This window comes from Coturnix japonica, chromosome 7, assembly GCF_054131305.1.
Source record: "Coturnix japonica strain WE chromosome 7, WE-NBRP24, whole genome shotgun sequence".
In the NCBI taxonomy this organism is placed as follows: domain Eukaryota; kingdom Metazoa; phylum Chordata; class Aves; order Galliformes; family Phasianidae; genus Coturnix; species Coturnix japonica.
In genome coordinates, this window is record NC_140669.1 from 25,499,000 (window position 1) to 25,521,157 (window position 22,158).

Below are 22,158 nucleotides of genomic sequence, written 5' to 3' on the forward strand. Positions count from 1 at the left end.
TTAGATGATGTGGTTCTGAATGCAATGGACCCAACCTGGCATGTCTGCACACATTTGTCAGTCCTTTGCCTTATGTTTGGATCCACCAGTTGTGTCCCCACGCACTGCAGCTCTCTGGCAAGGACTGCATGTGTCTCATCCCTTTGAAGTACTTTGAAACCCAAGGGAGGAACCCCAAAGACCATCTTCACCACCACCGATCTCTCCATCTTTTAGACTTTGAGGAAGTTTGCACCAGTGTTCACAGAGGAATTGCATCCCCTCCCTCCTCAATGGGTTCTGCTGATGGCATCCTGCTCCACGCAGACAGAACAGCAGGGGAAACAGAGCAATGCAAAGCTAAGTCTGTCAAATTGGGCACTTACGTCTTAAGAGCAGCTGTAACTTTTAATGACACGAAGGACAATAGCAATTCTGATGGAGATGATTTTTGTAGCTAGTTTCGGGTGGTGAATTTATTGGCAGGAAGCAAGAAAGGGAAGAAAGTGACAAAGAGCCCGATGAATAAAATCGGAGGTGAAAATGGTTTCCATATTACAGCTGAGGTGGGAAGTCATAAACCAGGGGAGATGAATAAAGAGAAAGTGGGACAGCGTTCATTGAAGATACTCTTGGACTTGAAATTAGAATCATTTTCATTGTTATTGAAATTGCCTGTGATCTCAGGCAGATTAGCAGGAGATTGCAGGAAAGTTCAGAGGATGCTTACAATGGAGAGATTTGGCAGATGTCAAACTGCAGAGAACAGCGAGTCCCCACCTGAAGGCAAGACAGATTCTAATACTGCTTCTTCTGCCCTTACTATGAGCAGCACACAGGTCACTGCCTAGATTGCGTTAGAAGTCTGGTAAATGACTCTGTGCATGTGTATGTGTGTATGTGTGTGCTGATACTAGTATGTGCATGGGGCAAAAACTGCAATCATTTTTGTCACTTAGAAAAACAACCAAACACATCCATCTGACTTGGCAGAGACAGAGTATCAGCCACACTACAGCAACCGCAATGGATTTCCCATTGGTGGAAAGTTGTTCAAATAAACAGTCTGGTGAGTGATTATAGACGAGCATAATGACAGAAAACACCATCGGGTTGCAAATGATTTTGCAACAGGAAAAAAGTACTAAGTCATTAGATAATTTACTTGCAGCGAAATACTGGAGCTGTATCCTACTCACATGGAGAACTGGCAATACAAATGAGATGTGCCATCCAAAGCTTGAAAAATGCTTGCACCATGCTGCAGATGGGCTAAAACAAGGAGCTGGATTCTGAGAAGCTGATGCTGAGATGAGATTCTGTTTTAATAAGGGAGCCTTCAATACAAGACTGGAATGCAGTGACATTTCTCACTCAGTGCAAAAGACAAGGGATGCAAACATGTTACAGACGTTTTCTATAGATGATCACCTCACCCTACACTCAGTCACAGCACAAGGAGTTTGAAGATGACCTGCCTAATTTTTTTTTGCCCAGAGATGCTCTAGTTTTTCAACCAAAGCTCTGTTCTGGTTGTTCCTAACTGATACTCATCTATTCACAGCTACCACAGTCTCTCCAGCAGCCTGGCTGCCAGGCTTTGTGCTCATAACTTTGCTACATACCATAGAACCCAATGGATTCACAACTGTCCTGGGTCTGGAGAGCTGCTCCATTATCAGCTGATGAGAGAGAAACAACCATGAGCCAAGCACTGTCCCTTTTTCCATGGGTGTTGCACATCTGCAGGCTCATGGTTGCTTTTTCCCACTGAGAGCATAACAACATGACTCTGCACTTCTGTAGGAATGCTCTCTTTGTTTTGATTTATGTCTCATTTTATTCCTGGCAAAGGTTGTGGACCCCGAGGCAGAGGGAACTGAGGTCTGCACTGCTTTGGTGATGGTTTTTATGACTTATGATACTTTTTCAGTTCAGACATGCACAGGGAACAGGGCTTCTTTCAAAAGACTACAGATATGACAGACTGGACTGTGGCTCAAATGTGGGATGTACAGCCCCACTTGGACATAGGCAAAAATGTCAGCGTGCTCTTCACATTTGTTAGGCTCCCTGTAAATCAGCTCAGCTGGCAGCTTCCTGCTCTCCATTCCTCCCTGCCTGCTCTCACCATTGCCCATAAAAGAGCCAGGTCAAGGAGAAATTCTCCAGGGGTAAGGAGAAGGGAAACAAAGAGCTGTTTGGGAAACTGATCCTTTCCATGTTAGATTTCCTGACAGCTCAATCTGCTGCTTCCTTCTTCATCCACACCAGAAGATGGGAGAAGGAGGCAAGATCAGCAGCTTCTTGCTGACTACTTTGCTCTTGCTCACCTCCACAAGCTCAAGATTTGCTCTGGTGCAGGCGGTACAGGTAAGAGCTCCTTACACATCTCTCTTAAAGCCCTCTGATGCTTTAACCCCTTTTTCTATTCCTAAGAAAAGAGATGCTGGCTGAAGCCAAGCATATATCCAAGCAGAGGTCCTGAGCTGAGCTGTTTTTTTCCCACTTTATGTTGCTGACAGCACAGAGGCTCAAGCCTTGTGTCCACACCACAGGTCTATGCCAGCCCTATGCACATCCACTTGGGTTTGCTGGGCTTTGGTTTCCTTTGTTCCAGGCTTTGACACTGGCACAGTTTTCACTGTGTGCTGAAAGCGGGGACAGGGCAAACAGATTATATCAAATGCTGACTTGCTCCTGGTTTTGTCTCTCATTCTCTGTTATCTGACTCTTTCAATGGTCCAGCCCAACTTGTGACTTTCTGGCAGCTGGCAATGTGGATGAGGCTGCATCAGCAACAAACAAAGACCACAGAAAAGGATCTAGATGGGACTGAACATCCCAGTGGGATCCACATCAATTTTTATTTTGCAACTAGTCTGAGCATTGTCATTAGCTGACTTATTTAATTACAATTTAAAAACAATAACTAGGGTAATTGCCTAATTAAGCGTTATTTTTAATCAGCGCAATTCTGCACAAAGCACATTCCAGCAGCAGAAAGCACACACCTGTGCTCCCCCTTCCTCTGGTAGGATATGACTGTCTAACCCTTTTGCCCATCATCTGGGAACATTTCTATGGGAAACACCCTTAATAATAAGCTGACAACTGGAGGACCCCATGCTCACCACTCCTACAGGGAGCTCAGGTGACAGAGAGGGACACAGCCTGGGCAAGCCAAGGAACAAACATACATTTCATTGGCCTTCCCAAGCACACCATGGAAACCTTAGACTGGATTCTACCCTTTCTGTGGCCATGCAGACAGATATTTCCAGCTTTCTGGCCATCCTCCACTTCTGGCTGCAGGCAGAAGCAACGGGCCATTTCCTGGAGCGAATATCTGAAAGCACAGCCACAGCCTTGGCCTTACAAACATCGGGAACATGTTCATTCCTGTGTCATATTCATTGGAAAAATACCAACCCTTTGGGTTTGCACGCACAGGCCAAATTCTGCACTGCACTGAGGGATGATGGATGGTGAGTAAAAATACTCCCAATCACGCTGCTTTGGGTCTCGTCTGTTTCAAATCAGGGGAAAATACGCTTGTGGTGCACCCAGTGCCACTGAGCTCTGAGCTTCTGGGGCTTTCACCATATCCCTCCAATCTGGGGAAAACAACGGCCCTTTTTGTAGCCAAATCCTCAGTGCAGCCCATCACCTTTCACCTACTATAAAAATATACTTGTGTGTAACATAATACAAATGCTATGGGATCGGTAGCTAAGCACATGATATGATTTAAGAAATAGCTATCGCTACAGATCAATCTCCAGCATGCCTATCTATTTTCGTATGTTTTCTTGGTACAAATTATGACAGAAATACAGTAAGTCAGTAATTTCAAATTCCTTTGCATAGACACTGTCACTGTAATTTTGCCAGGAGGGAGATAATAAATCATACTTTTCCATCTGACTGATGTTCTGTTTCCCCCGTCTGATTTCAATGGCTCTATGCTATCTTATGAGCTGGCATTGTTCATGGCTCCTTTTATTAAAGCACAGGCACGTTATTGAAATTTCTTTTGTATTATGATTTTCTAGCCATACGTGAAATTGCAGAACACACAAGAAGGGAAAATATGCCCCATTTCTTTGAGTCATAATAGGAAAAGAAAAACAAAGCTGCCGCACATATCTCAGAGAGAAAAATGCTAATATTAAAACATGGGCCCCATGCTGGCTTGGGTTAGTAATCGGTGCCTTGCAATTTATAAGCAAAGATCTAGAAACCACTATTGATTTGGATCACTGCTTACCAACAGGTTTTACTAACGCTCCTTCTTGTAGCGATGAGCTCACCGTGATTTGAGCGCTTTCCAAGATGCACCAGGAAAGTGAACGTGTGGACGAGAGCAAAAAGCTCCCTCAAGAACTTCTCCTTTATCCCCACTTCGACTGTTTTTTGTTTTCCGGTGGCTCTTTTAGAAGCTTCTCAGACAGAAGCTGTTGCACCTCTTGTTCTCTCACGCTGCTGTGATTACAGGCTGGGGAATCACTCTGCTCTTCATGACCTGCCTTTACCCAGTGGTAGAATGCACACGCTGTATTTCAGGGACTGAGAGCTGCTGGGATGGCAGCTGAATCAACTCTTGACTCTACTAATGCCTTTTGATGAAAAGGTACTATTTTGTTAAGTTCTATTAATATAATTGCATTAATAAAACATTTTTTTTTTAAGAGCATTAACAAAGGAGAAGGAGGTGCTGCTATTCCAAAGCAGAGCTTTTCATAATGAGCTGAGAATTAATGTACAATAATGCCGCGTGTATAGAGTCCCTCATTCATTTTGGATCCTGATTACAACCTGACGATCCCTGCAAGAGCCGTGATCCCTACTGTGCAAAGTGCTGCTCAAGAAGACATCAAGTCAGCGAGATACAGGAGCCTGGGATGGAGGATTATGGGTCATTTGCAGACAAAGATACATTGGAAGGAAACACTGGAAAGAAAAACAAAGGTGAATTCCAGGAGTAAAGTCTCGGCTCTTTTCAAGTCAGCAGAGATTTTGTCCTAGAACAAAGCTAAAATTTGCCCTTTCCCTTTTCTCCCCACACAGTGCAATGTCCTGCCCTTCGGCAATGGGCTGTTCTCTCACCCCTCCAAGCGTGTGATTTGATGCAAGGCCAAACAATTAATCACATAGAGGCTTTTTGAGCAAGGATGGGCTGGGAGGGGAGCAATTGAAGGGGGAAGATAGTGAAGAGGTGCAGCCTGGGAAGGGCCATCAGCAGAGAGGCAGCAGCAGAGGTTGAGCACTGTCAAAGCCTCTGGTTGCAAGAAACTGCAGTTTGTGTTTGTCAGAAAGAAGAAGCACTCAATAAACATCCCTAGTCTCCCTAGTCCCTGGGTTGAAGGGAGCCGTTGTTCTTCAGACAGAAATATCACCAGGCTGGCAAAGCTGGGATGCCCAAAGCTCTCCCTTACCCACCCACAGGATAAAGGCAAATGGAGAAATTCTGCTACCTGTGGCTCCAAGATTTCTGCTGGTGAATCTGAGGATGGCACCATGCTACAGGGAGCCGTGGCACCAGCAGCACCTAAATGCTGGGACAAAGAGCAAGTTCCCACCTGCATGGCCCAAAATGAAGAGAAAATTTCAGGACATCAGCATGGCAATTTCTTGTGAACTCATCACCCACTCCCCAGCAGTGGCACTCTGCCACGGATTCACAGAGGTCTACGGATGGTTAGGCTGGATACGAGGGTGTGGGAGACCAGGATCTGATTACAGACTTTGCAAATGGACAAACTAAGAATTTCCCAAAGGCTGTGGCTACAAACGTACCTTCACCCAAGCCATAAATTGCATTTATTAATCCGGGTAGGCACGCACTTTTCTGGCAGTAAGTTATGCAGCTGAGTGAAAACTAATCAGCACTTAGGAAAGCTGTTGTCTCACTGACATTTGCACGATTTCTCCATCAGCTGCCAGCGAACATTCATCACGCCGGCGGGACGCTGTCTCCTTTACTTTACATAAGCTGCTGTCTGGGAAGATTCATTTAACACCCAGCCATGTGCACTCCCAATAGCCAAGACTGCTGTCTGGTTTGCTATTTGCTTGTTTTTCCTCCCTGGAAGAAATGGGAGGGCTGGCAACCTCGCTGCAAGCAAGTGCAGAGCTCTCGGGACTTGGACTTTAACCTGCAGGATGGAAATCAAAACTCAAGCAGGCTGCAAAGTGACCCCATGAATGACCACCAGATTGCTCTGGGGAAAACAGACACAGTGCCCGAGACTTGCAGCATCCTTCACACTGACCCTGAGACTGCCATCACCCCAGGATTGCTCCGGGAAGGACTGCAGGGGACCTAAGAGGGCAGATTTGAGGCCATCAAGGAGAGAAGTGAAATATGAGGTTAGGAAAGAGATCACCATAAAAGCAAACAGCCCTCGTCTTTGCCTGCAGCCTCGTCTGGAGGCATGGATAAGTCCCAGGCAAACAAAGGGGACGGGCAGGCTCCATCCACGCAGCTGGAGCCCAAAGCCCTCAGAGATCTCCTAGGACCCATCAAAGGGCTATGAACATCCTACATGGGCTTACTAAACCATCTGCAAGGGACACGAGGTCTTACAAAGCACGCAGAGAGACTCCTAATGGGTTTAGATTCACAACTGAACTTCAGTTTAGCATTTCATCAGTACGTGTTAAGGGGCACAAGCATAAACATTGGGACAGCTGTCTCAGCTGGATGGCTTGTTGTCGTGTTTATATTTTGTGCTTACGGTCACTGTGAGTCAGAAAGATTAGAGGTACAAAATCAGCCCACTAGGAAAAAAAACAGCAAACTAATTCTTTAAGAAACGTGTCTTTAGAAGTACTCTTTTACCCTGAGATAGTCACAGCTCCTGTCAGTGCTAAGAAAATAAAATGATTAAATTGCATTGGGATTTTTCATCCTAAGCCTAAACAGAAACCCAGAAACAAGATGGGAAATTCCCCAAATGGAAACCTTTCACCAATTCTGATTTCCCAGAGAAAACCAATTTCCTTGAGAAAATAATAATCCTAATTTGTGCAGAGATCAAGCAGCTAAAATTTCTACATGGTGAGTCAGTCCTGGTAACAGTAATAGAGCAAGTACGAATGTTTGTATGCAGACACACAGGCTAAAAGACACAAAAGGTTTTCAAATAGAAGCTCTGATGGGCTGCCCAGGGAGTGGTGGAGTCCTGGAGATGCTCAGGAAACGTTCAGATGTTGTACCAAGGGAAGTGGGTTAGTGAAAAATATTGGTGGTCTGTGAATGGTTGGACTGGGTGATCTTGGAAGGCTCCTCCAACCTTGGTGATTCTATGACACCAATGATTCTGCTTCCATTGAAAGCAGTCTGGTTTTGAGTTGGAATGGCTGGAGGAAGCCTCTCTTCTTTGGCAAAGACAGAGGCCAGTGTGTGAGGAATGAACTCCAGAAAGTTTGCAGACCCTATAAATGCACCAGGATGAGAGACTAGCAGAGTTCAGAGCCTACAAAAGCTATGGACTGCTCAGGATTTCTTCTACAGACTTGGCTGATAAAATCTTGCTTCTGTGGAAGCAAACAGCAAAATAACCCAATGCTTCAATGATGTCAGCATTTCCCTTCAGAGCAGCAATTTTCTGAATCTTGGAAGCTCTTCGTTCTTTTTTCATATTTCTTTTTCCCCAAAACACCCCTGGAAGTGCACACTGATTTTCCACTGCCTAAATCTCTAAGAGGAGCAAGAATTACTCTAGGTAAACACACAGATTCCCCCCAACAGCAGTTTCTGCCCTGTTGCACAAAGCATCGGGCTCTCTGTAAAAAACAGGTTGAGATCAAGAGCTTGACTACGAATGGAGCCAAAACTGAATGATCCCACATTAGTCTCAGTCTAGATGGGCCACCACCTAATCTGCCTTTTTCTGAGGATATTGGAGCTTTGCTCCCACACGATACCCTGCAGTTGTTGAACACAACACCCTCCCTCCATCAATTCCACTTCTCTGCCTTCTAATCCTTTACCAGGTGGGATTACTTCTTGCAGGTAAAGCGATTAATGTTTCTGAACTTTCTTCACGTGTAACAGGTACTTCAGTGAGCAGGTCCATCTCAGTATCCTCCCACTGCTTTCCTAAAATCCCTCCTAAACAACTCCTTGCAACCTTCCCAATCATATGCCAGAATGGGATGTGAGACCACCGGAGAACAACGTCTGTGGGATGAAATTGGGACAGCCTTTGTAGGACAAGAAGAAATTGTGATTAAAGCAGCTCACAAGATCAGCACCTGCATGCTCCTCTGCAAAGCAGAGAGCAAGATGAGAAGAACAGCCCTCCTCATATATTTGTTTTGCCTTGTTTAAGGCTCTAGATTGTCTTGGCCATAGTGAATGATTCCAGCAGCAGATGGATAGCAAAAGATGAATGTAAACTACACATGATAGAAGAAAGAAACTGAAATATTACCTTTACTGAGAATGAAAAAAAATAGCTGGGAAAAAAGGGAATTGCATTCTATGCTACAAGAACTTCCGCAGTACTAAGGTCTATATGGAAGCACTTTCACTGTCAGAGAAGAAAACACACTGGCCAGTGTATAATGAGATTGGGTATACAGCCACAGAGAGTTATAGGCAGCTGTTAATTAAGGAGGCATGAATTTTAATGCCTCGTGACCAGGGAGAACAAACTTGTGTATACCTGTTGCCTTTACAGACCCCATTCTTCATTGTGACATGCAGTTTTCCTTAGCAAAATTGAAAACATGTAATCAAACCCCGAAGAATGAGAGGTGCAGGTTGTGTAAAGGGTAATGGCATTTGAAATCTGGTCTCATTTTCACAACGCATTCCCAAAGGGTTTCTTCACAACTTTTCCAACAGGAACTCTCCTGTTGTAACTGAGTTCCTCTGTACTTCAGATGGTCATCTTACTATCAATTAATATTTTGCCATTCTGAACAGCCTTACCACAGTTGCAATGAAAACATTCTACATAGCCTGCAGCCTACTTACATTATCGTCCAGTAATAAGCAATAACTGTCAGTACTGTGTCATCATATTCTGTTATCCAAATTGGAAAAGGGGTTACTAAAGAGCACCCAGCATTGGTTTACCACTATGTTTACAGACCCCCCTGGTAGCTCAGTTCAAGCTGCGAGCAACCAGGGAAGTTGTCCAGCATTGCAGCATCAGAGCATCAGCATTTCACTTGGGGACTTCTAGCTGATCTGAGTGCGTGTGAGGGGGAAGGTGGCACCTTCTGCATTAGCCTGACCTCTATTGCAGCTGAAAACATCTTTGCTATAGGCAGTAAGCAAATACCAAGTGCCTCAGAGTCCCCAGCAAGCCTTCAATCAATCACATTAACATGAAAAACTTGAATAAAAAGAAGTGTTCCATACCTTAAATTCCTCCAATATTTTGTAATTTTTTCCGTGATATTCACAAAAGTTTTTCACTTCCTTGCATTCCGGACAGCATCCATTGTGTTCCACTTTTGTGCACTTTGGGTGGATTTTAGGGCATTCAGGTTGATCGCAAACAGGTCCATCCTCAGTACAAACACAGGGACAGTTGGAATGCCCCGGGAAAAAACGTTCTCCCAGTTTGTACACAAAACCACTGTCGTCCACGCAACCCTTCCCTCGGTAGTCATCAAAGATCAGATTGTCATTGCTGGAGGTCTGGTCCCCTTCATCAGCGGGGTAGTCTTCGTGGTTGATGGCAGCCGGCGTGACCAAGCCAGGGATTACAAACAGCAGTATCCAGGCTTCATGGATGTGAAGAGCCATCCCCCTCCTCAGCTTCTCCATGGGATCTCAGGGTCGGATAGAAACAGCTGCTTCCATAAGGAGACCAGTGCTGTGGTCTGAAAGCAAACATTTTAAAGTGAGAACTCAAGGTATTAAAGAACATCAACTAATAAGGGCTATACCTTCAACCAGCATGAAAGAATAAATCAGTGCTTTCAAACTGTGCAGATAGCTATCATTGCTTCATTTGGAATAAGCCTCTCCTGAGTTACGTGTAATGAGAATAAAGCACACGAAATACATAAATTAGACACACTTCTGTAAGCGTGTGCTCACAAAACATCTCTATACAAATGGTGGCTCAGAGAATCACCTCATTTTTATTTCCCTCATGTGCAGAGTTTTCTCTTGCAACAGAAGTTAGAGCAGCTGCCTGGAGATGCATGGGGATGGACAACCCAGAGGGATTTGAACCCCAGCTTAAGTATGGCCTTAACCTCCTGCTGTGGCCACTGTCCCTCCGTGCAGCACACAGCCCTCCTCATCAATTGGAAGGGGGCTGAAGAACAAGGGAAGCACACTCTGCAGGCAGATCTGCATCCAGCACAGAAGATGGAGCTGGATTGTACTCATTGTATGAGAGGTGGAGCAGCAGAGTTTCACATGCAGCATTTAGGAAGAAGAAAAGGGGCTGCCTAGGCTGCCAGCAGCAGGTCCGTATGATCCTGACCGAACACATGATGCGATTCTCCTCCACCATTCAGCATTCCAGTGCTTCCCTGGGAGAAATGCTGAGAGCAGGATGCTAAATGCCGGTGTGTTGTGCAGAGCTGCTGAATCGTGGCTGGAACCTCTCTAAAACTTCGGGAGCGCAGCAGCACAGCACAGGGAGCAGCTTTGCCTGGCCCCAGGGCTGAGCTCAGAGCGAAGCTCCTTGCATCCCTGGGTGTGCAATTGGCTGCCTGCTGTGCCACATCACTGCCCGGCCCCGCGAGCAGCAGCTGTGCGGTGGGTTCTGACCCCTCCAGGGAGGACCGGGCAAAGTGCCACAGCAAACTTTTCAGTGAGATAAGATGTCAGCTCTGTATCGAGGAGGGGAAGCACTCACCAAGCATGGCTTGTCTGCGGGCAGGCAGACGCACAGCGCACAATATGCATCGCCTACACGCACAGCCAAACATGCCCCCTCCACCCCTGGGGGGTATTCATTCCTTCAGCACTGGGATTTTGGACGGGCTGCTGATGTGGAGCAATTCATTCTCCTTAGCTGAAGGAAAGCAGCAGTGGCAGCGAGCTTTACTCCTGGAGAAGCAGTTGAGGGATCCTGTTGACAAAGCAGTTTTTCCAAAGCCACAACAGAGGGAGACACCGGATATTACACAAGCTTTATCAAATGCAAAAGATATCTTCTTAATTGAAGTGCCAGCTGCATTTCCAGCGCAAGGACCGGGCACCCTCTTGCACCTGTCAGCAGCACCTACTGTAACGTGCTGTTTGGGATTCGGGAGGTTCATCCTGCTTTACTCAGCTACAAAGCCGATGCCCACCTAAATGCTACAGGTAGGCTGGGTTGTAATACTGCAGACTGGTAGATATTTAGGAAGCAAACAAACTAACTAACACAACACAGCAGGAGCAAATGAAGTAATTCATGTGCAGTGAAACAATGGAGAGAAGGTGCCGAAGCTTGAGGACGGAGCTCTCCAAATTAAAAATCAAAAGTCCTCTGAAGCTCACAAATAAGAGCACGGTGTTTCCTACAGCCTGTAGCCATCCGAGCTGTCCCACAGCAACTGCCAGGTAGTGATCCTGGAGAGCAGACAGACTGCAGACAGCTCGCACCAACAGACTGCAACAAGTAAACAAGCGCTGCTCTGCTCACAATTAGTTTACAGCCCAACTTTCTCATCATTTCTCATCGGGAGAGGGGCCAGGACCATGCTATGTGCCTGAGTAAAACGCTTCCATCCACCTTCCCTCGCCCCGAGTGAACAATTCACACTTACCTAATCAGGCTCAGTCTGAAAGCTGCGAGGGGTCACAGGCCAACATGGACTAAAAGGTTAGACAAAAATTAGTGAAAGCAGTTCCTCCTAATCACATTTTCAGCGCTGACTCACGGACAATCCCTTCTCCTCCACCTCCCATGGCAAAATGCAGGAAAGCGGCAGCCCAGCAACCACGGCATGAGAATTAAGCTTTCACCCGGCGCCGAGGATTCAGAGCGAGCAGCGGCGCGGCGCTTCAGAGGCAGGGATGCCGCGGAGAAACCCCGATGCCAGCAGCGCAGTCATCGCGGAGAACTTGGGCTGGATTTCCTCAGGTCTCAAGTGGAGGGTAGGGAGACGGGGGAGGGTAGGGAGGGGGGAGAAGGAAAAAAAACCACAACAACAGAGAGATCCCCTCCCTAAGCCCAGCGGATCTCTTGCAGTGCAGGATTTGCCACAGCCGGGGAAGGAGGGGGGAGAAGCGGGGCGCGGGGGCTGGCGAGGCGGCGGGCAGGCAGAGGGAGGGCGGAGGAGCCCGGCGCCCAGCGGGCCCCACTCCCCTGTGGGGACTCCCCAGCCCTGGGGATGGGCATTGCCACCCCACCCTCTATTAGTGATAATAATAATAGTAATTAATTAAAAAAAAAAATTAGGATGGGTGGGAAAAAAAATAATTAAAAAAAGAAAAAAAAGGGAATGGGGGGGAAAAAAAACAAACAAACAAAATCGAGAGGAATCCAGCTGCGGGGCCACGGTGCGGGGAGCAGCACGCAGCCCTGCGGTGATCCCACTGCTGTCACTGCTGCGCTCCCCAACTCGGCCTCTTTCCTGCCCCGGCGGCGGCCCGAGCGGTTGCTGCATCCAAAATCCCACCTTGCTGCATTATTAAAACTTCCCGTCTTCCCGCAGGCTGGAATTGGGGAGCCGTGCGCTGCTGGCTGCGCTGCGATACGCTCACAATCGATCTCCTTGCAATTCGGCTGCTCTGTCATTAGGCGTCATTGTAAAGCTATTTCTGCCGGAGCGACCGAATGAGGGATGCTGGATGCTGGGGAAAACAACATAAAGAAAGCCAAACCGGGGCTTTTATTGGGTTAAAAAGCAGGGTAACACTCTTCTCATGCAACTCTGCCCCCTGCAAACATTAACTATGGAAACGCTTCGCTAAGCCCTCTCTGCTACGCTGTTCCTTCCATGGAAAGCACTGAGGCTTCTGAGGTCCAGAGGCAGACTGTGCCGTTGGCAGCCCCTGAGAGCAGCCGCTCTGCCAGGTGATGGAAGGCCACGCTCTGCACTTCTCTCTCGCCGTGGCCCTGCAGGCTATGGAGCTGGGCCAGCCCCGGCTGCACAACCTTCACAGCCCCATCGCTGCTCGCCACGGCCACGGTGTGACCTGGAATGGAAACACAGAGCAAAGTTAGTGGGTTTGGCAAGGGCAGTGGTGCTGGAAGTTTGGAGCTGGGCAGTGTAAAGATGAACCAGGTCTTGCATGCCTCCGTTTGCTGAGATAAATGATGGGAAAGTTGAGTAGATCAATGACAATGAGATTGGATTCAGAGTGATTAAGTGAATCTGGAGACCTGGGTATGCCACTCATTAAGGGCGCAGCTATTCCACTTGCGTGCAATTATTTAGAGCCAGATTCTGACATGCAGGCTGAGAAGCAGAGAAACAGATGTCCCACTGATAGCTGGAGGTATCAGAGTCACACTGTTACGTTGCTCTTCTTAGACAGCACTGCCCTAAAGTAAAGAGCAGTTCTCAGCCAAATTGCAGAGAGGTTGGGTATCCAACTGAACTCAAATGCCTCGCTCCTTCAGAGCCTTATGGAAAAGCCTTCTGACAGAACTAGGGCTAAGTCTAAAAGGTCCTAAAGGGTCTGCAGTTTCCATGTACTTATTGACAAACCAGGCAGACCCAGGTTTCATCACTCCCAGTGATGCAGAAAGTCACTTGTCCTCCTGCTTAAATACCAGCATGGGTACACGGTGTTAAGTGACGTGCTTAGCACATTTATTTACCCTGCTGCCAGATAGAGGCTCCCTCCTTTTGGAAACTAACTGTCATAGTCATGAGTGCCACATACAGAAAAATAATAATAATTAAAACAATAAAACAAAAAGAAATCAAAGAGAAAAAACAAGAAAGGATTGACACATTCATTTCAGAGCCAATGTGGTCCTCCCAGCAAAGAGATCCAGTCATGCCAAATGCCTTATTCCACTGGGAGCAAGTTCAAAATACCCTTCAAGCGATTACAGCTCTTTTCACGTATCAGTATTTTCCTTCTGAAAGCAGAGGAATAAGTAATATTGACAATGACAAAGTCCATCGGACACTACAGCCATCATTTTGAGGGGAGTTTGTGAAAAATGGGAGAGATTTGGGCCATTTTAGTCATGTAAGAATTCACCAAAAAGCCAATAGGACAACAAGAATCAGTCCTCCCAGCATAAACTCCATGCAAGCCACAGTGCTGGCTGTGACCATACAATGTTGTTCATCCAGGAAACACATTGTCCTTCCACTCAGGCTAATTCACAACAATGACTGCCACACTGGCTCACTTGACAACCTGGGAAGCAAACCAACGCCACTTCTCCATCTCTCCAAAGAAACATGCAGTCTAAAGCTACTCACAAATGCATTGAGAATATTTAATCATGCATTATGCTTAGTGTAGTCATGGATGCCTCTGCAGGAAAGGCAACTGGAAGGTAGAGCTAACCATGATAAATATGCCCTATTTGCAAACCTTTACAACTACCCAGTTTCCTCATCTAGAACAAAGCCTGACACAGCAAAGATCTGTAGGATGGATTAGAGTGTCCAAAACAGCAGATGTGAATATTTATTACAAACTCTCTTCCAGAAAGAGTCTTTGCTGACAGAAGCACTGCATATGGATTTCACTTGCAGCCAGGCTCTCCAGGCAGTCGCTGGGATGACTTCTCCAGGAGCCAAATAAATGCCATTTCGCCTGGAGCCCTGACACCACAACAGCTGGGCAGGGGGTTAATGTCACTTTCAGCCTCCTCAAAGCCATAACGAAGTGCTTGTTAAAAACAGAGAAGGACAGGAAGGAGACAAAAATAAAAGGAAGGCTTGGACAACTGCAGCTTGCCAGTAGTTTATGAGGTGCGACAGCAAATGGCACATCTCCCCATGCCAGGGAAAGGGCTTGGGTGCAGAGGGCAGCCCTGCTAAGGAGTAGCATCTTATCTCCCATCTTATCTCTACCACCCGTGATGCATTGCTGCTGCTGGCTATGAGCACTGCAACTCCTCACTCTGTAGCAGAAGGATGCACTGCAGATACAAGCAGAGAGGGGAGAGGAATGCACCAAATGAGATCCTGTTCCAACACCCATCACATCACCGCTGATCTACACACCCATAACACTTTGCTCATTATAATGTAATATTTTGATATAACGCTCAGAGCAAGACAGAAGCCTGGAGATAACCCTTCATACACCTTTGGGTATGCTGTCGAGTCGAGCAGGTCTGTGCAAATCCACTGCACTCAGCAGGTAATGCAGAAATATATCAAAACAAACAGTTTTTGATTAGAAGATGCAGAGCACCTCCAGATCTCAAACTCAAGGTTACAAAGACATCCATCCCATGCAAAGCTGCTGCAGATCTGCTGGTACGCCCACAGACCAGCAACATGGGGAGATAACCCAAACTCCAGCCCTGAGCTCATTCTTCCTCCTCCACCTGTGATGGTGGAGTGATGACAGAGCACATCACCATGCCAAAGAGACCCCATGGTAGCAGCCCTTGTACTAATTACATCTTATCTGTTGGTGCCTATTGCTAGAACAGAGGTATTAATTTTTCTGATGTACCCCTATTACATCCTTAGAATAACATAAGCTCTGACCATCTGGTCATTTGCTTCAAAAAGCATGCAGTGAGTTAGAAAAGGTAGAAAGAATAGCAGCAAAAGCACTGGAAGGTATAAACAACTTCTGTGCAAGCAGTCACTAAAAGGGATGGTGACTTACCCCACCAAAAATGTTTGTGTGCTAAAATGTATTTGGCTGTTTATCTTTTCTCTCTATGCACATCCTGCACTGCAGCCAAGCCCAGGATGCAACTATGCTTCCATCTTAGGGACCCACAGAGGAACCCATTGCTAATCCCTACAGGGTTTAATAGCCCAGACTTTCACCCACATGGTGTGGACAAAACCCTGTCAGTTTTGGTCCCTTCTAACCCAAACAGTTCCATGATTCTATGAACCCCACTCCACCTGGAAGCTGCAATGCAGCCCACGAAGCCACTGGCAGATGGGACATGGTGTTTCTGGACATATCTTTTAGGATGCAACTGAATTTCCCATGTGAACAGTGCCTCCCTGCTCCTTTTGTTTCCAGCATTACAACAAGCTCCTGCTGCACATCTCCACACCCAGCATCCCCCAGAGAACAGGCTCAGTTCCCAGCACCACACGTTGCCTGTCCAGGCTGCCACCTCCAGCCTGGCAGTGCCCTTTGCTTTGGGCACAGATAAATTCCTAAGGCAGTTCTGCTCTTTGGGCTGCAAAAATATTTGTGCTTCATAAAAGCAATCAAAGTCAGCCACGCTCTTTTATTCCTGGAACTAAAGACACATCTCAACATTGTTCTGAGAACAGAACTGGACCTTAAAATCAATTAGTACCTATGTTGCTTTGTGAACACTATCGAAGGTAAAGCCACGTACGCAGATACAATACAAAACCCATCTCCTAATTTCAACTGGGAGCTACATTTCAAATAGTGCTGGTACATTGAAGCAATGGAATTTGTTACTCCGCTTCTTCAGAACACAAAACCAGACAAGATTAATTTGCTGGGTTGATAGAACCAAATTACCTGGGGTAGAGGGAACAAGACCTTCACTTGTCAAAAGACAGCCTGACAATTTATATTCCATAAGGTCCTAATAGAAATCACAGCCACAATTACTGTCTTCTTTGTAAAATGAATTTTGAATGAAACCCTGCCAAGACAACATTCAGTGCTTTGCTGGAGACAGCGACACCTCTGGGTTGGGAAGGCAGAAAGAGAAGGTCAGATTGCAGGTACTGGGCTCCACAGTTGATAAATGCTGTTGGCCAAAGCCTTAAGATGTCGCCTGAACACCCCTGAGCTGGGTTACCCAACAGTGGGATGTTCTTGCTCAGATACAGAGCAGAACATGGAAAAAGAAAGGCAGAGAAGGCACCTGCCTGTAGCAGCAGCAGTGATGCCCAGAGTAAAGGATGCTGGATTTGGGCAATTGCTTCCAATACAATCACAGCCACTATTTTAGGCTTTATTGTAGGTAATTCAGAAGTAGTGGCTTTGCCAGTTTAAAAATACTTAGGCTGCCTAACTGTAAGCAAAGCATCCATCTTCTAAGATGCAAGTCCAGTTATTTCCTGATTCATTAAAATCATGATCTCGCATGGATTTAAGACACTCTGTTTAACATAACTGCATAGAGAAGCCTGGGACCATTACTGATGGCAGAGATGAAATAACGTATCAAAGAACTAAAGAAAGAAAAGCTTTGATCAATAGGGAAATGATTTTTATACACATCAGAACCAATTTAAAGAATTCTCTAGGATCAATTTAGATAGACAGAAATGCTTCTCAGCATTTATTACCTGTGGAGGGAATATTGATCCCATTCATTGATTTTTCCTATGCGCATAGAGCAGCATCTGGTTTTGGTTCTGGTTTTTGTTTTGAAAAGAAAGATGCCCCAAAATGGAAAGTATCAAGAAACAACTTATATTTTAAGGACTTCCATTAATGGTTCAACCAGTGTCATTACTCAGAACTTCTCAACTCCAGCCCAGAAGAGGCACATGATGATTGTTAGTCGATACAGAGAAGGGTTTTGCTGTAACCATGCTCACCGAGGGCTACTGATCCCTTGATTTTCTTCAAGGCATCTTTGCTCAGGATAGTATTAGAATTCAGGCACTCAGCCCTCCTGGATTGCATAGATCCCTCTGCTCAAGTACTTTTAGTCATCAGTGGAGCAGCAGCCACGTGCACTGCCACCCAGACACCCAGCCCAAGGGGTCTCTGGGGGTCAGGGCACCTTCTTGTGCATGTAAAAGGTGCAACACCCCAGTCCCAGCCTCAAACAGTCTGCAGTCTAAGCTTAATTTATAAAACAAAACAACAACCACAAAAACAAATGCAGAAAATAGATCAGGGAGGACAAGGCTACAGGCAATTATGAGCTTAATTAGCCATGATACTGCTGCCTTGCCATAGCAAAATGTTTTATAGGTATCCTGGCAGCAGCAGATGACCGAGTCTGTAGTCAGGTCTATGCACTGCACCACGCAGAGGTACTCAGATTGATGACACACTGCTCCTCATGCTCAGTGAGATCAGGAACACAAAGCACACCCAGAACATCCCCAGCCAATGGGACCCGCTGCCCAGCCTGGACACAGCACAGCACAACAGCAGCCATCTGACCATCCTGCACTGTGGCAGAACATGCACTGGCTGGGATGCTCACCTGGGGAGTAGGGGGAAATCATGGAGCATCTCTGCAGCAGCTCATGAGCTGGCACACAGTCTGACTTGGGGCGAAGACAAAGCATTGACTTTGCAGAACCCTTGGAAGGGTGGAGAGAAAGGCAGATGGGAAGGTTTCCAAACACTACAGCGTAAGATTCCTCATGCAAATGTTAGCATGCTTGTCTAAATAAGAGTAAATAAAACGTTTAACAGATGCTGCAAACTATGATTGCAGTGGCTGTAGATAAAACTCTTCATTACTGTCACACCATGCAGAATGTTATTTACCAAGCAACCGACTTCACCATACGATAGATGTTCTACTTGTTTTGTTGGGGTTTTTTTTGTTCTATAAACAGCTTTCAACAAATACAGCAATTATTGCTCATCTTCCAAATGCAAACTACGTTCTGCTTATGAATGCACTTTTTTAATGCTGTTCCAAGTCCAACCTCAACTGGGAATAAATCTTCCTCACTATTCCCCTCCTGGAAATGACGGCAACCTCCTCCTTCCTCTGCCTCCCCACTGTGTTTATTTGTGTCTTTCCTGGGAGAGGACAGAAGAACAGTCTTGAGCAGGCAGTAATTCACTTTAATATTCCTAATAATGGAGACCAAAAGGCAAAAGCTGGGAAAGAGAGAAGAGGTCCAACAATCTGCTGATATAGGGTTCTCATATATTGGTATCAAAACAAAAAACCTTTGCCATTCTTTAGCGTAATGACTTTTTTCCCCTTCTCTGAGGTATTTAAATAGGCAGAGAATTGGCAAAACATGCTGGAGAAAATAATCTCATAATGCACTTAAACTTGTGACTCACCTCACGCAGGTGAAGTCAAACTCAGTAATCATCTGCTTAGACAATGGTAGGATCGGGAAATTGATACCAGTTCATCACAGCAAGAGTGAGTTATAGTATCTGGACTGGTAATGAACAAATTCACTATCATTTGGCAATAATCAGAGCGGATACAAAGAAAGGCAGCTTTATAGACTGGGTGGGGGCATACAGTGCAGGTTTCTTAAACGCAAGTATTTAAAGAAAGCAATAAAAAAAAGCAAGTGCACTGAAGTACCTTAGTCAAACTGCTCATTATAAGTTGGCAAAGATGGAAAGCAATTTCCTTGGAAGACAGAAGAATCCAAACTGCCCGTGCAGTGTATCGATACCAGTATGTGTGCAGAGATCTGTCTTGGATGAGATATAAGTGTGCAGCATAGCAGGGCTGCAGAGAGATGGTTGGCCAGTAGGCACTGGGGACTTCACTTCTTACTGAGAGAGAAATGCAACCAAAATGAAGGGGCATTATTTCCAGAGCTTAAACAGATCTCAGGACTCAACAAATCCTTTTTCAATCAAAAAATCACCAGAAAGTCACTTATAGCAAAGAAAGCATTTATCTGATAGAAGAAAATCCTTCGTATAAAAGAACTTTAAGCTTTTTGTAAGGATTCCTAGACCCGGACCATTACTGTAAAGCTCCCTTTCAGCTGGACTTGAGCTTGTTTCTATTTGATTTTATTTGGCCTTTTGATGGCATTTGGGATTTTGAAAATAGTTTTAAAACAAAACAGAAAGGGCAGAAACTTTAGGAGCAGAGTCTTCAAGATGTCCAAGTCTGTTTGGAAGAATTCAAGGAACTCTTGGATACATTCAGAAGATACTAAAAAATAACATATTAAGAATGAAAGGGTAAGAGAACCTCCATCTTCTGTCCAGAACTGGACTTCTTTCTCTTGAAAATTTCTCCCAAGGGACCACGCACACAAATAGATTTCAGCATTAACCTTTGCAATCTATATGTGGGTGCATCTTCAAGTCAAGTGCCTTGAGGATAAAAGCAAGATGAGGAGCAAGGCAAGATGGCACTCTGGCAGCAATCCTTGGGCTGCTTCCAAGTGTGGGACCTCAGTCCCACTGAGCTCTTGGGAGATCTCAGATTTCAGAATACAGTGTTTGGTTTTCACATCCCCATGGAAGGGAACTGTGCCCAGCAATGCTGGCACAGCAGGGAGCTGGCACTGCCAGGAGCTCCTCAATTCTTGTTAGCGGAGCATCTTCAGAGAAGGTGACCTCAGTAGCACTAAAATCTTATTGTGAACAACAAGTCTTACTCTCCTCTCAAATGCCTACATCAGAAGCAGCACATCCACAACTGCGCTGCATGTAACATTATCTCCGTAACACATTCACTGGTTTCTTGCTGTTTCAAGAGCCTGAGAAGAAAAATACCATCGCTCTTATTTTAAATAAAAATTTTCATTTAAAATATAAAACTTACTGATGGGTTAACTCGGAAAAATTAAGTTACAGCAAAACTGCTGTCACCACAAATTGAAATTTATTCTGGTTTCTGCGACAAGCGAGATCCCTGAATATAGATTTTAGTGTGAAAACATGCTTTCCTCTGAACTTCCTACTTGACTGCTATGTATGCATTTTGGGCATCAATATATGTCTCATTTTTAAGTGTTCAGCGGAGCTGAGAAAATATAAAGACGAGAATTCCAAGCATGCAGGAACTGAGCTCTGACTAATGGAAACACCGCTTTAAAGGCATTCAGAGAATATGAGATAACCTCTCATTAATTTTCTATTCTTTCTCCTTCCCCACTCTCTATTTTCAGGTGCCTGCAGCCATTCGGTTAAAGCCTCTTTGGTCCTTCCTTTCCCAAATGATGAGATGGATAGGCTTATGTTATGGAAGAGGAGAGCTGGATGTGAGCAATGAATTATTTTTCCCTTGGACAGCTTGTGCAGCATTCTTGCCATTAACTCAATGTGAATGACCAGATGCATAATAGCATTTTGACACAGGGTGGGATTCATCTCATCTACCTTTGCTATCCCACAGCAGAAATGGAGAGCAGTTCATTCCCATGGGCTCCAGGTGAGCAGAATCCAGTGAGAACATCTTAATTTTCAAGGCAACTCACCCACTGATTTCAGACATCTATCACAAGTGACTGCGCACCGCCATGGAGGGACTCGATATATCTCATCTGCAGACAGCTGAGGCAGGGGGAGAGATTTAAATCCTGCTTGAAGCCTGCAAATGGGCAGCTCAAGAAAATTTGAGAAAGAAATAGGAATTCCCTAATTGCTCTGATGGCAGTCTGGTGTATTGCAGAGCTGCTGATTGTGACCAGGCATTTGCAGGCACCCTGAGGTATGTAAAAGCCACTGAAAGTCACACTTATATAAGCAATGACCTCTATTAAACCCAATTCTTAATGATCTGGTGCAATATTCATGCTGTAGCAACAATCCATAACCTAAGCAGCACATGGTAGCAAAGCAGATCCCATGCATAGTCAGTGTAATCCTAATAGCTCCAAGACAACGGACTCATCTCCAAATAGCATCAGGAAACACTTCATTTCTGTCCCCACAGCTTCCTGTTGTTATCACTACTCTTTCATGCTTGGAGGATGATGTTTTGTCCACCAAGAAGCTTCCGCTCCCCAAAAGCCTCTCACTTAGCCTGAGGTTTCCCTGCCCTGTAGGCTCCACAGCTAGCCCCATGGTCAGCCTCAACAACTTACTTCACTTGTATGCAGCCAGAAAGGTGGGTTCAATACCATCCTTAGCCTTCTCCAACTTCAGCTCTCCAAGCTCGTAAGTTGGTTTATTTTCACTTCTTTCTAAGCTTTCCTGAATTAAAATAATGTGATTTTTAATCCTCTCTTTCCTGGTGTTTGCTCAGTATCTAATATAACGGAGCTCTCAGATGCTGCCTGCGCTACCCTGATAATTCAAGCGAAACAGAGCATTACAGAGCGACGAGCTTTTTTCCACATTTCAACTAAGCACTATTTTACCATGATAGTAAAAACAGACGCACAGTAAGGGTACAAAAACAGAAAGAAAAACCAGACGTAGAAAAACAGGCTCAATAAATTCTTCACCGACTACAAAAGCTCAAAGAATTGACTTCT

At 45.5% G+C, this 22,158-nt stretch overlaps 2 protein-coding genes and 1 long non-coding RNA gene across 8 annotated transcripts in view; 1 reads left to right on the top strand and 2 right to left on the bottom strand.

Annotated features, from left to right (window-relative positions):
* Positions 1-12,641, bottom strand: part of VWC2L (von Willebrand factor C domain containing 2 like) — a 36,925-nt gene extending 24,284 nt beyond the window's left edge. For 2 of the 5 annotated variants that reach the window (XR_014948093.1, XM_085552766.1), the window contains exons 1-2: positions 11,716-12,498; positions 9,359-9,825 (exon numbers count right to left, since the gene is read on the bottom strand). Coding sequence is in view for 4 of the 5 variants with exons in the window: in XM_085552766.1 (XP_085408892.1) it covers positions 9,359-9,769 (411 nt within the window). In the remaining variant the exon portion in view is untranslated. Of the gene's footprint in view, positions 1-9,358; positions 9,826-10,817 lie in introns of all 5 variants that reach the window. The other 3 variants (XM_015867973.3, XM_015867971.3, XM_085552765.1) reach the window with 3 other exon arrangements.
* LOC146760125 (uncharacterized) lies at positions 11,895-13,844 on the top strand. 2 transcript variants are annotated; one of them, XR_014948097.1, is made up of 2 exons: positions 11,895-12,032; positions 12,607-13,844. It is a non-coding gene; the product is annotated as an uncharacterized LOC146760125 (long non-coding RNA). The 2 variants fall into 2 exon arrangements; XR_014948098.1 differs by having other exon boundaries at positions 11,909-12,046.
* SPAG16 (sperm associated antigen 16) overlaps positions 12,761-22,158 on the bottom strand; it is a 339,824-nt gene continuing 330,426 nt past the window's right edge. Inside the window, exon 16 of the mRNA XM_015867952.3 lies at positions 12,761-13,090. Coding sequence (XP_015723438.2) covers positions 12,876-13,090 — 215 coding nt within the window. The 3' untranslated portion in view covers positions 12,761-12,875. The remainder of the gene's footprint in view (positions 13,091-22,158) is intronic.